The following is a 15,462-nucleotide window of genomic DNA, read 5'->3' as shown; positions in this document are numbered from 1 at the left end:
TGATGAAATATTTTATCTTTAACATGAAGTACAAAAAACAAGTACCAAATTTTAATTTTTTTGTCCATAGTCTTAAACTAAAAATCCAAATTGAGAAAGAAATAGCCCTCAGTAATGACACATTACAAATCTTTGAACAAAAATGAAATCAGATTAAACTCTCATAATGTTTGTCCACTTAAATATATTTCACTCTAATGTTAGTTCATCTCTCTAAAATATTTTTGTATATTTTTTTTCAATCTTATAAGATCATTGTGAATATACAACAAAACACACAAGTCCAGTATGCTTTCTTCCCTTTTTCTACAACTCATCATTTTTCATAACTATTTTTCTGTTGTTCTTTTCTTTAAAAAAAACAAACACCTAACACAAACAACCAAAGAAGAAACATATTAACCCAGTTTTTTTTTGTTTTATTTTGTTGTTTTTTTAAGGAAACCAAAAAAAGTATATATATTAGCATATCTTATATAACATGTCTGAACTTTCTTGCTTTGTACAATTACTTTGTTGTATGATCATAAACATGTATAAATTGTATGTATTATATTGAAAAAAAAAAGATAAAAAATAATCATAATAATAATCATAACTATTAAAGACCCTAGATGCAAAATCGTCAGTTATTGAATTAAATGGATTATTAGATGGATTTTAAAAAATAATTAAAGGTAAGATACTAGTTCGAACGTGTTTTGGTTTTTGTTTGTACTTTTGTCGTTCCCTGTTCTCGAGGAAATGATTTTAACATGGGCGCCATTGATGCATCGGATCACACACGGCATACCCATAACATTATATAAAAAAACACGTTCTGCGCGTCCTTAAAGTCGTCGTCCGAAGTCGGAAAACGTATTGCCCTGTATATTAAGTCAAATAAAGTGTCAGTCGCTGCAATTGTCTGTTTACTCGTCGAAATTGTCAAGGTCGTCGATGGTGTACATGTATGCTGACATCGACATCATTTTGTCAGGAGCAATCGCCGCTAATTGGATTTTGATCATTTTCTTTCGAAAATAAAATGAATTATAGTAAAGTAAAATCTTCTTTTCGCGGTCGTAATGTGTTACAATTCGCATATTGCGTAAAATTGAATCGAGCCATATGGTGATATTTTTACTTGTTTAACAGATTGTGTGTGATTTTTTAAAGACTATTTTGCGTACCAGAACAAATACATTTATATCACTACACATGGTTGCATTCGTTAGATTTTAAGCGCTGTTAAGACTGAATTAAAATTATTGTTAAGGTTATTAAGTCTATTTATGTTAAATGTCGCGAAAAAAAAAATGGGATAAATAGAATACTAGGATTAGCGTTGAATACAGAGAATGCTCGCGCTCCCGGCGTTCTAAGCCTCGCAACATTAACTTCTCTGTATTCAACGCTAACCTAGTATTCTCTATTTCTTCGCAGTAATTTACAGTAATTCGGTGAACAAAGGCGTTTTATATTGTTTTTCCATAAAAATGCTTAAAAAGGTGGTATTGTATTTGGTAACTTAATATATATAGATGTATTGTTTCATTCTACTCACATATCGTAAAAAATATACCTATCTAAGCGAATAAACTGAAATTCAACTGACTATACATTACATGTCAATGCGTTTTTTAAAACTTTGTTTACGATATAACGGGTATCAACATTCATTTCCAACGTCGTTCAAGACTGAAATTGACCAATTGTCTACAAACAAAAACAAATTGTGTGGAAAATGTAACAGTGGATCCTCTTGAAAAACAAATTGTGTGGAAAATGTAACAGTGGATCCTCTTGATTCAAGAGGATCCACTGTTACATTTTTTACACAATTTGTTTTTGTTTGTAGACAATTGGTCAATTTCTTATATAAAAACACATCATACCTTCATACTGTAGCTTCCTTTGCATGTTCCCAGCCATGTGTCCAGTTCTGTTCGCAGCAGCTCTTTACGCAGTTGCAATGTATGCAGCTGTTCGGCGGTTTGTGGGTTTAGTTCCAGCGAGAGTGTACAGACTGTAACCAGCAACGCCACGCGTAGCCACATGCTCACGGCGGTCATCTGGGGAGAAAACGTGACTATTAATTGTATTTTGTCTGCAGTTGACACTTGACAGACTTTTACCTAAACTGTACATTTACGTTTTGATCAACCGAGCCTAGTGCTATACGGATGGCGTATTATACATGCACTCGTAAATAATGGAATTCATGTTGAATAAGTATTTTGTTGATATCTGTTCAGAGAATAGCCCTTTTCTGATGATGTTCATGCCAATTTTGAATTTTTCTACGGATTTGTTTCCTTTTAATATTTATGAATACAAGCAAGCTTTTTTCAAAATTGGGTAATTGGATGTCACGAGATAAATTATCGGACAGAGACTTAATAATTTGCATCATATTTATTGATATGGGTAGTTCGCCCGTTATGGTGAACATTTATAAACTTCTAGTCCCTAACTTTTTATTTTTACTTCAAAAGTAATAATACAAACATCCCTCAATATTTTAGTCCTTTCGATTGTCGATCTCAATAGTTTTACATAAATTATAAATGCGAAAAATATAAGGTAGATAATCTTGCATTATATTGAAACACATTATTACTGGGGATGTATAATTAAAATAATTATCCTCAATGTGATTTAGACCAGTGATCTTTTCAAAGTAAAGAAAGTGCGACATAAATACGGCTGGCTTGCTTCTGACATGAACTAAATCGATGTAATTTGAAAAATTATCTGAAAGCTAGATTAGACTGCACCAATTCAATTAAGTTCGTTAAAACACTTTAGATTAAAAAAAAGTGGTTCGAGCTTTAGCCGGTCAACAGGTATAGACTCAATAGTTGTCATGGCCTAGTATATGTAGAAATTAATAACATCGAATTACAGTGTGTATGAAAACGTATTACGATTAGGAAAACTATAAAGAATTATAATACATAGCGTATTTGTATCAGTAAGTATTGGATATATTTTTTTAGGTCTCCTGATTGCTCAGGTGAGCTTTTGTGACCGGTCTTTATCCGTCGTCCGTCCGTCGTCCGTCCACATTTGATTGTAAACACTCTAGAGGCCACATTTATTTCCGATCTTCATGAAACTTGGTCAGAAGCTTTGTCCCAATGAAATCTCGGTCGAGTTCGAAACTGGGTCGTGCTGGGTCAAAAACTAGGTCACTAGGTCAAAAAAATAAAAACCTTGTAAACACTGAAGAAGTCACATTTCATGCCCAATCTTCATATAACTTTGTCAAAATGTTTGCCTTAATGATATGTTGGTTGAGTTCAAAAGTGGTTTGGGTCAGTTGAAAAACATGGCCGCCAGTGGGCGGGGCAGTTTTCCCTATTTGGCTATAGAGAAACCTTGTAAACACTCTAGAAGTCACAATTTTTGCCCAATCATCATGAAAGTTGGTCAAAACATTGGTTTTATTGATATCTCGGACGAGATCGAAAATGGTCCAGATCGGTGAAAAAACATGGCCACCAGTGGGCGGGGAATTTTTCTCTATATGTATATAGTGGCAGTTTTCCCTATTTGGCTATAGAGAAACCTTGTAAACACTCTAGAAGTCACAATTTTTGCCCAATCATCATGAAAGTTGGTCAAAACGTTGGTTTTATTGATATCTCGGACGAGTTCGAAAATGGTCCAGATCGGTGAAAAAACATGGCCGCCAGTGGGCGGGGCATTTTTCTCTATATGTATATAGTGAAAACATGTGAACACTCTACAAGTCACATTATTGGCCCAATTTTCATGAAATTTGGTCAAAATGTTTGCCTTAATGTTATGTTGGTTGAGTTCAAAAGTGGTTTCGGTCCGTTGAAAAACATGGCCGCCAGTGGGCGGGGCAGTTTTCCTTATTTGGCTATAATAGATAAACCTTGTAAACACTCTAGAAGTCACAATTTTTGCCGAATCATCATGAAAGTTGGCCAGTGGGCGCGGCATTTTTCTCTATATGTATTAAGTGAAAACATGTGAACACTCTAGAAGTCACATTTTTGGCTCAATTTTCATGAAATTTGGTCAGAACATTTGTTTTCTTGATACGAGAGTTGAGTTCAAAAATGGTTCCGGTCAGTTGAATAACATGGCTGCCGAGGGGGGGGGGGGCAGTTTTCTTATATTTATATACTAGTAGTACAAAAAAGCTTGTGAACACTCTAGAAATCACATTATTTGCCCAATCATCATGACACTTGGTGAAAAGATTGGTTTTATATATATCTTAGATGAGTTCGCAAATGGTCCCGATCGGTAAAAAAAACATGGCCGCAAGGGGGTGGGGCAGTTTTCCTCATGTGACTAGAGAGAAACCTTGTGATCGAACACTATAGAAGTCACATTTTTACCTAATCATCGTGAAACTTAGTCAATACATTGGTTTTATTGATTTCTCTGACAAGTTGGAAAATTGCTCAGATCGGGGAAACACACTTTTAGCGCACCTGATTGCTCTGGTGAGGTTTTATGATTGGTCTTTGTCCGTCGTCCATCCGTCCGTCCGTCCACATTTGGTTTGTAAACACTCTAGCATTCACATTTCTTAAGCATTCTTTATCAAAGTTGCTGAAAGATCTCGGTCAAGTTTGATAATGAGCAAATTCATATAATATTGCCAAAATTATTGCCCTTAGATTGTCCAAATTTTCATTATATTGTACAAAATCCTTGTAAACACTCTAGAGGTCACAATTTTGTTTCAGATTTTGTGAATCTTGGTCATAATATTTATTTTTGTAAGCAATTAAGTTTGATGTTTGGTAAGGGGGGTCAACTCAAAATATAGGTAACCAGGTCAAATCTTACAAAAACAATAACACTCCATACGCAAGAGTTTTGGTTAAATAATGATGAAACTTGACCAGGATGTTTGTCTGGACAATATCTAGGTCAAGTTTGACATTTGGTGAAGATTGAATGAACCGACTCCTCTCAGGTGAGCGAACTAGGGCCATTTTAGCCCTCTTGTTACAAAAGGTTTTAATTGATGAAAGCACGATTTAGACACTAGTGAACAAATGTGTGCGGTGGAAACATGAAAAATTGATCATGTCGCTATTAAAATAATCACATTTTTAAAAAGTTGTATGGGAGTTCGTTCAGAGAGCGCATGACGTAACACGTCAAACATGCTGCGGCACAAGCGAATGGGAATAACCGATATATCATCAGAACAAATGTTCAAAGGAAGTTTCAAGAAGATTATACTGAAATGTAATTTTAAAAGTGTTAACAATCTTTTTCTTAAATCTAACTCAGTGACCTAGTTTTTGAAGGCACATCACCCAGTTGCAAACAAGGCTGATGTATCAGTGGGACAAATATTTTGACCACGTTTCATGAAGATTGAACAGTAAAAGTAGCCTCAAGAGTGTTAACGAAGTATATGTTGAAGACGGACGACGAATGACGGACAAAAGGTGATCACAAAAAGTATAAAGTATAATTGTGCAACTACTCGAGGGATGAAACTTGATCAACGTATTCATGAGTATGTGAAATTATGCTCCTGATTATTTAGGTGATTGTTTACAGATTTTGAGTTATGTCCCGTTTGTTGTTAAAGGTGACATGTTTGGACTTACGCTGTGTGTAGATCAAACTGTGTCACTGCTGCAATATTATGAACGTGTGAACCTTGGTAGTTTGGTGCTTCTTTGCTAGATGTCATTAGTCACTCATTACAAGTATGGCAATTTCTCAAGCAGCTTATAGCTAATTAAGTTTGAACGTTTATCGCGCGTAAATCAACAAGTATAACTGATAGAGTGATGAACCTTTCAGACATATGTATGCACATTAATCTAAAATGGATGTACTAATAGGCTGTAATAGCGTAGGTTGGAGGGACTCCCAAGAAGTGGGTTGGAGGCATCTGTGTCATATTGACGCATATGCAGCTATTACAACTTTGTAGTAATTTCTTTGGTCAGTTTAGTTTATCCGTTTTGCTAAAATTATAGTGTATAACATAATGTATGCAAGTTCACATTAAACAAAATGTTTGTTTTTCGAAAAGTAGGCAAATGTTGTTTCCATTTAAAATTCATCCGTACATGGTATGCATAGAAATAACGTATTTAGTAGAATTAGTAAGACGATGTTTATACATGTACTATCAAAATATAATATGCTAAAGAATGTGTTTATCATCCAGCGTATTATGTTTTCATTCATGGACGTCATTTCATTAAGAAATGACACGTTGGTTGAAGACAATAAATGGTTAATAATGTTGTGCTCAGGTGAGCTAAAAATGTGGGACATCAAAAACATTACTCCGCTGTTCATGACATTTGACCAATATCGGATGGAAAAAAAGTTGGACTAACAGTTTATATTTATAAATAAAATTTGTCGAAATGTGGACTCAAACCGATTCGCTCCGAAATGCTGACTTGTTTTGAATAGGGCAAAACAATATTTTATAGAGAATTCATCTGTGGTTCACTTTATATCGTAAATTGAATCTTAAAACTCAACGGTTCATAGAGCCAAAATTTCAAAATATATGAAATGTATTTATAGTCAGACGCTTTTAATAATTTTAACAAGTTTTCACTCGACCCGATAAAAACCTGCATACCGTTTCTCTTTCCTTAAAGTATATAGAAATAATTAAAAGTATTCACTCGGTGTACTTTTATAGGCGGAAAAGTATCACATTACGCTCGACGCTACATGCTTTGTGGTATAGTAAACATCAAATTGAATAGATTCGACCAAAGGCGTACTTCTTTTTTTCGATATTTATCTCTTTTCAGCATGTCATGTGATGCAAACCTTCGTCTATAGCCATAAGAAGATCTGATCTGAAGATTACATATTATCATGAAGGGTCGCAGTGTCACTGAATTGTTGCGAATAACCTACAAAGACTTCTTAACAATTTATGAACCTCGCTATCATGAACCTAAAAAATATATTTTTATGATTTTTTAAAGCTAGCGAGGCGTTGAAACAGCGCTACATGAAGTATCAAAGATTTGTATTGTATTTTTACGCTGCATACATTACAAAAACTTCAAAAGACAGTTTTATAATAGGAGAGGTAACTCAAATACGATATCTTGCTGTAGGGACAGAAAACGTCTACCTTGGTGATTGTATACTACCGTGTCTCTATTGGACGGTAATAGCTAAATGCAGCTTCAACAGGATCGCAGAACATAAAGCATTGCATCAAATGCGAATGTCATAATCAAGAAGTCTGAGGTTATTGTTTTGATTAAGTTTAAGCTTATACCTTATGCCGCGCTCGTCTCTTTCGAAAAGTTCATGGTGGTCGCCAACGTCCGATGTTTGAATAGTTTTTTTAAAGACCTAAGTTATTGTAATAACTTGCGTCCACTTTTCTTACGTCAAATTTGATGGTCGTGTCCTAAGGCCACTATATTGCTATTGCTTGATTCTATTGCCATGGTTATTGTCAACCTCCAGTGATGTGGTCATTGCTTACACTCAATATTTTATTAGTGTCTACTTCAAACGTTTAATACCTACGTCGAATCTGTGGTAATTGGAAACGTCCTATGCTATGGCCATTGTATACGCCCAACGTTTGGTCCATTTGCCTACTTCAAATGATGCGGTTATTGCGTACGTCCAATGCTATGTCTTTTATTATAATGATTGCTCACGTCCAATGTTAGGAACATTGCTTACCTCCGAGTTTTTTTTTACATTTGTTAATATCTAGGACCTGTTGCTTAACCCCTTGATATTGTCATTTCTTTCGTCCAAGACTAAATTATGGCGGTCGCTAACGTCCGATACTAGCGTTGTTGATTTGTTAGGATCAAAGCTTCCGTCTGTGACTAGCAGCCTTAAGACCACTAAAGTGCTGATTACAGACACATGAAATACACATATTGCTAACGTCCGATGCTAGGTACATTGTTAATGTGCGATGTTCGGAAGATTGCTTACGTCCGATGTTTACACATTCAGTCTACGGCTTTGTGCATTTCTTTCGACTAACGCTAGGTACGTTGCTATTGTATAATGCTTAGTAAATTGCCACCGTCCGATGCTAGGTACATTTCCAACATGGCTTAGGTCAGATGCTAGGTAAATTGACATCGTCAAAGGGAGGTTAAATTGCTAACGTCCAAGTATATTGGTAACTCCCGGATTAAGCTACACTGCTAACGTCCATTTCTTGGTATATTGCTAACGTCAACGTTTAGAGACAATCCTTACGTCCGATGCTAGGTTTGTAGTTTGAAAACCAAGGCTAGGTATATTGCAAATTTCCAAGGCCAGGTATATTGATAACTTCTTAGGCTGGTTATATTGATAACTTGTAAGGCTGGTAATATTGATTACTTCTTAGACAAGGTTTATTGATAACTTCTTAGGCCGAGTATATTGATAACTTCTTAGGCTGGGTATATTAATACCTTCTTAGGCCGAGTATATTGATAATCTGTTTGGCTGGGTATATTGAAAACTTCTTAGGCTGCGTATATTTCTAGCGTCCGATGCTTGTTGCATTTTTTATGCCCGATGCTGGATTTATTGCTTACGGCCAAAGCTGGGTATAGCGCTTACATTCAAGGCTGTTTAAATCTGATGCAAGTAATATTGCTAAAGTCAGATGGTAGGAGCATTGCTTACGTCCGAGTTCATATATAACGGCCGATACTCAGTACATATCTGACATGCGATGCTTGTTTAATTGCTGCGTCCGTTGCTAGGTACATGGCTTGCGTCCGTTGCTATGTATATTGCTAACGTCCGATGCTAAGAACATTTCTTAGGTCCAATGCATGGACAATTGCTAACGTCAAATGCTTGGTATATTGCTAACAACACACTATATTTATATTTATTATATCCGATGTAAGGAATATTGCTAACGTCATTGTTAACGCTTTTAGGTGCATTGCTTACTTCCGATGCTAGGAACATTCCGTTCACGGCTAGGTTTATTGCGTTCGACCGATGCCAGAAAAATTGCTTACATCCGATTTGCTTACGTCCGATGCTCGTTTCGGTGCTATTTTTTTGCTATTTTAGCAACCTCGGTTATCGTCATTGCTTACGGCGTTTTTTTATCAAAGCTTAGACTATTTTTTACGTCCGATACTATGTTTATTGCTAACGTGCGAGACTTAGGTCAATGATTACGTCCAATGCTGTGGACAATGCTTACCACATTGCTCCGTGCTAACTTTCGAGCCTATTGCGAACGTCCAATGCGGAGGGGATGACTTTCTTACGTCATAGGCGTTGGTCATTGTTAACGTCCGAAACTATGGTTATTGCTTACGTACGAGCTTATAATAAATGCGAACGTCCCAGGATATGGTCATTACAACGCTCGAGATTAAGGTAATTGCTTACGTCCGATGCAATGTTTATTGCTCTCCGGCGATGCTATTGCTTTGCTAACGCCCGAGGCTAAATTCTTTGCTTATGTGCTAATAGTTACATCCGGGATTTTGCTTATTCCGAGACAATGTTCGTTCTTACGTGCTAGCTTTCAATAATTGCTCACGTCCTACTCAATGGCCATTGCTTACGTAAGAGATAAGTATAATTCCTGATGTCCGAGGCTATGGGGGTTGCTTAATTTCGAATCGAAGATCATTACTATCTCTGGAGGTCTAAGTTAATTGCGAGGTTCTGAGGCTAATAACAGTGCTAACGTCGAAGATAATACATGAATATGACGGTAGCTAACGTCAGCATATTAAGTTATTATGTAATTCGAGGCTATGGTGATCACTAACATCAACATGTTATTGTTAGCGTCTCAGTCCTATGTCATTGCTTACGTCATTGCTTATGTCCTTGGTTAAGGTAATTGTGAAGTTCGAGGTTTGAGGTTCATGTCATGGCTGGTGCAAGATGCTTAAGGACGTGCTAACCTCCAAGAATATGTTCAATGCTAACGAGCATACAGGTAATTGCGAGGTCTTTGGCTTTGTTCATTGCTTTCTTCCGATACTCAGGTCACAATGACGTTCAAGGTAAATGAGATTTCTAACGCCCAACGTTATATGTGACAATTGCTTATGTCAGACTCTAAAGTAAATATGTAGTTAGAGGCTATTTTCATTCAAACGTCCGATGAAGAGGTCATATTTTCTAGCAGATTATCAACACCAACTATTGTTGAACATGTTTTACTTCCATACAAGACACTACATTTGCATGTTTCGCGCCTGAAATTTGAAATAATCTCTGCTTCTTTTTTATCTACTTTTCTAATGTCACTCTGTTCGTGAACAATATGTATTTGGTCAGACTCAGAATCACCAAAGTTAATGTGGTCTTCATTAAGTAAACAATCATTCTTATCATCTTCATCAAAATGATCATCAACATCTTTAAATGAAATACTCCCATAATTTTCTAAATCTACATAACTACTGTCAACATGTATATCATTGGAATTGAATACTGGCAATGTATCATTTGATTTTGCAAACGATTCATCACAAATGTTGCATAACTGATCAATTTGGGCAAACTCATTTAAAAATACGTCATCAGTTTGTTACAATTCGTATGAAATGGTAGATTGTTGAGAATAAATTTCACTATTTTGGCTCGTCATTCTTTTGAAAACTTCACGAAACAATCAATTGAATCACAAACCAAACGACACTTTTTAAAACTTCCGGGTGAAAATTCCAATTATCGCGTACAATCGCAAATTGTAAAGCCAACCCAATTTTAACAGTGGAAATAAACACCCGACGTGATTCAATGTATATTGAATACATTATTTGCAGACCTATTTCCAATTATTTGAAGGAAAGACAACACAATAAGGAAAAAAAACTAACCTTTTGAAAGCAGGAAGTTTATCCAGTAGTGCGTTCAGTTACAGCGAACGTTCGCTATAGTTCGCGAACGTTCGCTATTAAACGCTCGGTTCGCCGCGAACGTTCGCGAACCGAAGCGAACCCTCTTGGGAGGTAGTTCGCTAGCGAAACCATTCGTTCAATAAGACCGAATCGGAAACGAACGATCATTGGCGAACGTTCGCTGTAACTGAACGCACAACAGTTATTGCTGCTGTCACACGGTGCCGTAGTGTACGACGGGTTATAAATCAAGTATGGTTAAACTATACTAATGTTTTCGTATAAAAAACCTTAACATAATCATTCCTTAGGTAATTCATACTTCTAAGGTAATTCATAGATTGTTTCGGAAAATAAACAAAACAAATCAGATAATCTTCGCAATAAATACGTGTGAAAATTACGCGAAAAAGTTGTCACAACTTTGTCGCGTTTTTCCTCGTTAACGACGTTAGCGCCAAATGGGTCAAAGTCTCGTTCCCATCCACATATGTAGTTAGAGGCTATCTTCATTCAAAAGTCCGAATGATGAAGAGGTCATTACTAACGTCCGAGGTATAGGGAATTGCTAATGTAAGAAATTCAGGTCACTGCTACTTATTTGGGCTAAGAACATTCTAAGGTCAATTGAATTGTGTTGTGAATTTCATTCCCGAGTATGTGGTAATTGTTGAAATCGATGAAAATGGCATGGCTATAGTCCGAGGCTATGGCCATTGCCTCATTGGTCACGACCAAGACTAGGGTCATCGGGAGGTTCGAAATAATTGCTGACGTGCAAGGTTATGACTTTTGCTGACTTTCAAGGAAACTACCATATGTAAGATGCAAGTAAAACTGCTTGGGTCCAAGCTATGGTCATTTGTAACGTCTGACGCATTGGGGTAACGTCCAAGAAGATTAGAATATGTTATCTCCCGAGTCTATGGTCAACGATAATGCCATATATTTCGGTAATCTCTTACGCCCGATTTGATTGCCACAGCAAAAATCATTGAAATGTATCTTTCTAACAACAAAGTTCATCTCTGACATTCTGTGCAATCTGGATTGCAAGCAACGGAGACTAAGTTAATGTCTGGGGCTGGCGTAGAAGCTAATGGCTTTAGTATAGGAGTTACTCCATAACACGCTAGTGTTTTGCAAACGTCTTTAGTGTCACAGCTGACATTGTGCCTCAATCAGAATTACTGTCATTTAACAAGTAGAGCATTATACTGAAGGACAGGTAGTCACTGCTTTTTGAAGGACAATAGGTTCACTGGAAGCTGGTGGTTTTGATGGCTTGAGTTATGCGTGGTATATAATGATTCAGGCGATTATTGTTGTCGATGTGTAAAACCCAACCAATGTCTTACCATAGGCCTTGTTACTTACTCAAGTAAATTAAGCACTTACTGTACTTCGTAAACCAACGATATTATTAAATATAACAAAACATTCGTTTTCAAGCATTATGTATTTATTTGCACAGAGTAAACAAACATTTAAAGTTTATAAAAAGACGAAAAGGTATTATGGAACAATAATGTGATATTGTAATTATAATGTCACAAATTTCGTTGGACATAGTTATTAACATGTGTTACACAGACAAAAGCAATACAAAAGTATAAATACATTGTAGCGCATTGATATCGGACCATTAGTATCGGACATTCACCAAAATCGATAAAAAACCTCAATAAATTAAATCAAAAAATATAATGCAATGATAACTTCGAAATTCTACGTACTTCTCAATTGTATTATCGTTTATTACTGAGCTGTAGAAAATTCAACCAAATATGAAAAAATGGAATGTTTTCAACGAGATTCTTAATCGTGCAATCGACAGATTAAATTATATTTACAAGACTCGTGGGAGGGTTTTGAGCGAAGTTTGCAGCCATGACGCTGAAGAAGAAGGTATAACAAATACGCATGACATCAGCATGTACTTATACATATAACACACATGCGTAATTTAAATGGTGTACGCAAAACATGACCGAACACAGTGTGTGTCAAAAAGCGAATCAACGTATTTCTATAACAATACTTACATTATAACTATATTAAAACAAGGAAGATTGAACTAAACAATGTAAAATACAAAATGAACATTGAGAAACTATGTTTTTTGTATTTGTTAAATATTGGTCACAACCTTACAATCCGTTATTGTATTGCTAAGTATAAGGGCCATTTCCAGGGCCAAAACACCAACTTTGGGGAACGGGCCACAGCCTTTTTTTTCGGAGAAAAAAGACACAATTTTCTGACTTGGTATATTTCTAACGACCAACTCAATTTATATTGCTTAGATCCGATGCTAGGATGTTTGCTAACGTCATTGCTAACGCTTTTAGGTGCACTGCTTACTTCCGATGCTAGGAACATTTCGTCCAAAGCTAGGTATATTGCACTCGACCGATGCTAGGAAAATTGCTTACATCTGATGGTAGGGTTTTTGCTTACGCCCGATGCTTGTCTCGGTGTTATCGTCCGATGATATGTTCATTTTCATCGACCGCAGTTATCGTCATTGCTTACGGCCTATGCTAGGGTAATTGCTAGTTATCAACTCAGTAATTGTGTGCTGTGGCCACATGTATGACTATGCATGTCTTGTATTTTTTTGTAATCGCTTTCTTGCAAGACTATGGTCATTGCTAACTTCTGAGGCTTAGATCAATGCTTACGTCTGGGGCTATGGTCACTACTATCTTCCGATGCTTTTGGCGTTTTTTTATATCAAAGCTAAGACTATTTCTTACGTCCGATACTATGTTTTTTGCTAACGTACGAGGCTTAGGTCAATAATTACGTCCAATGTTGTGGGCATGGCTTACCACCGAGTCTATGGTCCGTGCTGACTTCTTTCGAGGCTTAGGCTATTGCGTACGTCCAATGCTGAGGTGATTACTTTCTTACGTCTTGGGCGTTGGTCATTGTTAACGTCCTAAACTATGGTTATTGCGAACGTAAGAGCTTATAATAAATGCGACCGTTCGAGGATATAGTCATACCTTACGTCCGAGACTTAGGTAATTGCTAACGTCCGATATTATGTGTATAGCTATCCTGCGATGCTATTTCCTTGCTAACTTCCGATGCCCAGATAATTGCCAACGTCCGAGGCTAAGGTCTTTGCTTGTGTGTGAGGTTATGGCTAATAGTTACGTCCGGGCTATTGTTATCTCCGAGATGTTCGTTTTAACGTGTGAGCCTTCATCCATTGTTTACGTCCTACTCTATGGCAATTGCTTACGTAAGAGATTATCATTATGGTGGTTGCTTAAGTCCGAGGTCATTGCTTATGTCCGAAGCTATGGTCATAATTATCGTCGGAGGTCTAAGTTTATTAAGAATTTCTGACGCTTATAACATTGCTGACTTTCGGTCAATATGACGGTAGTTAACGTCAGAACAATAAATAATTAAGAAGATCAAGACTATGGTCATTACTTACATCCCATGTAATTGTTAGCGGCTCAGTCTTACGGCATTGCTTACGTCCTTGGTTACGGTCATTGTGAAGTTCGAGGTTTGAGGTTCATGTCATGGCAAGTGTAAGATGCTAAGAGACTTGCTTACGTCCAAGAATATGTCTAATGCTAGCGAGCATACGGGTAACTCAAACAATTTTATTGAAGTAAATACAGTCCACCGGCCCAAAAATACACAATATACACAAATTTTATACAATCACATAGTTGCCTTGCGACTATTTATATCCATATTTAATTATACATTTTTAGATAAATATATAAATGCATACAACTTGATGTTGTTTCACATGTAGATATACATATAAATACAAAGTTATGAATTGATGTTGTTTAACAGATGGTATACAAAACTTGCGACTTTATGGATACTTTCATCATTATTTGATCCCATTAATGAATAAAAATCAGATATTGAACATCCCCCATGGTACCAATTAAAAAGATATTGGGTACGGATGTCTCTGTGTTTAAAACAATAGAAAAATGAATGAAATTCACAATCAATAACACGTATATTATTGTTATCCAGACAAAAATAACATAGTCTATCATCAAATGGGATATTTGATTGTCTACCAATCTCAATATTTAATTTGTGATTAGAACATCTAAATTTAGAAAATGCAATTTTATATTTATGTGGTATGTTTTCTAATGTAAGATATATTTCAGTATTTAGCATTGTTTTGTAATACATGTAATGGTGACAGTGAGAAGAATTGTTTTTATCACTTTGCCAGTTTTGAGTATAACAATCAATAATACGTTGGCGAAAGTGTCTAATGAATAAATCACCAATTTCTTGACTTATCCATACATTTCCATATCCATAACGAAATAGCATTGTTTTGACTTTTGAAGCCCAACATTTTCTTCCGGAGTCATCAAGCCCTTTTAACATTATATAACATTGTTAAGGGTATCTATGATTAGGCATAGTTAGTAACGTACACCAATATTTTATAAAATTGACAAAGTAGGTAACACATAATGGGAGACGTCCGCATTCACCATGGACAAGACATGTGTTAGTAGGTTTTTTAACATGCAAAATTCGTTTACAAAATTTGTTATGTACAACTTCAATTGAGTCGATATACTCCTAACCCCATATTTGTGATCAATAACAGAAAATTGGT

General features: G+C 36.1%; 1 protein-coding gene across 6 annotated transcripts in view; it reads right to left on the bottom strand.

Moving 5' to 3' along the window:
* Positions 1-15,462, bottom strand: part of LOC127881621 (uncharacterized) — a 64,477-nt gene that overhangs the window by 14,794 nt on the left and 34,221 nt on the right. Inside the window, exons 1-2 of one of the 6 annotated variants that reach the window (XM_052429679.1) lie at positions 10,809-10,957; positions 1,878-2,054 (exon numbers count right to left, since the gene is read on the bottom strand). The exons of 4 other annotated variants lie outside the window; for them this stretch is intronic. In XM_052429679.1, coding sequence (XP_052285639.1) covers positions 1,878-2,054 — 177 coding nt within the window. In that variant the 5' untranslated portion in view covers positions 10,809-10,957. Of the gene's footprint in view, positions 1-1,877; positions 2,055-10,808; positions 10,958-15,462 lie in introns of those variants that run through there. One more of the 6 variants, XM_052429676.1, reaches the window with a different exon arrangement.

This window comes from Dreissena polymorpha, chromosome 5, assembly GCF_020536995.1.
Source record: "Dreissena polymorpha isolate Duluth1 chromosome 5, UMN_Dpol_1.0, whole genome shotgun sequence".
Classification (NCBI taxonomy): domain Eukaryota; kingdom Metazoa; phylum Mollusca; class Bivalvia; order Myida; family Dreissenidae; genus Dreissena; species Dreissena polymorpha.
This window is presented reverse-complemented; position numbering and strand designations above follow the sequence as displayed.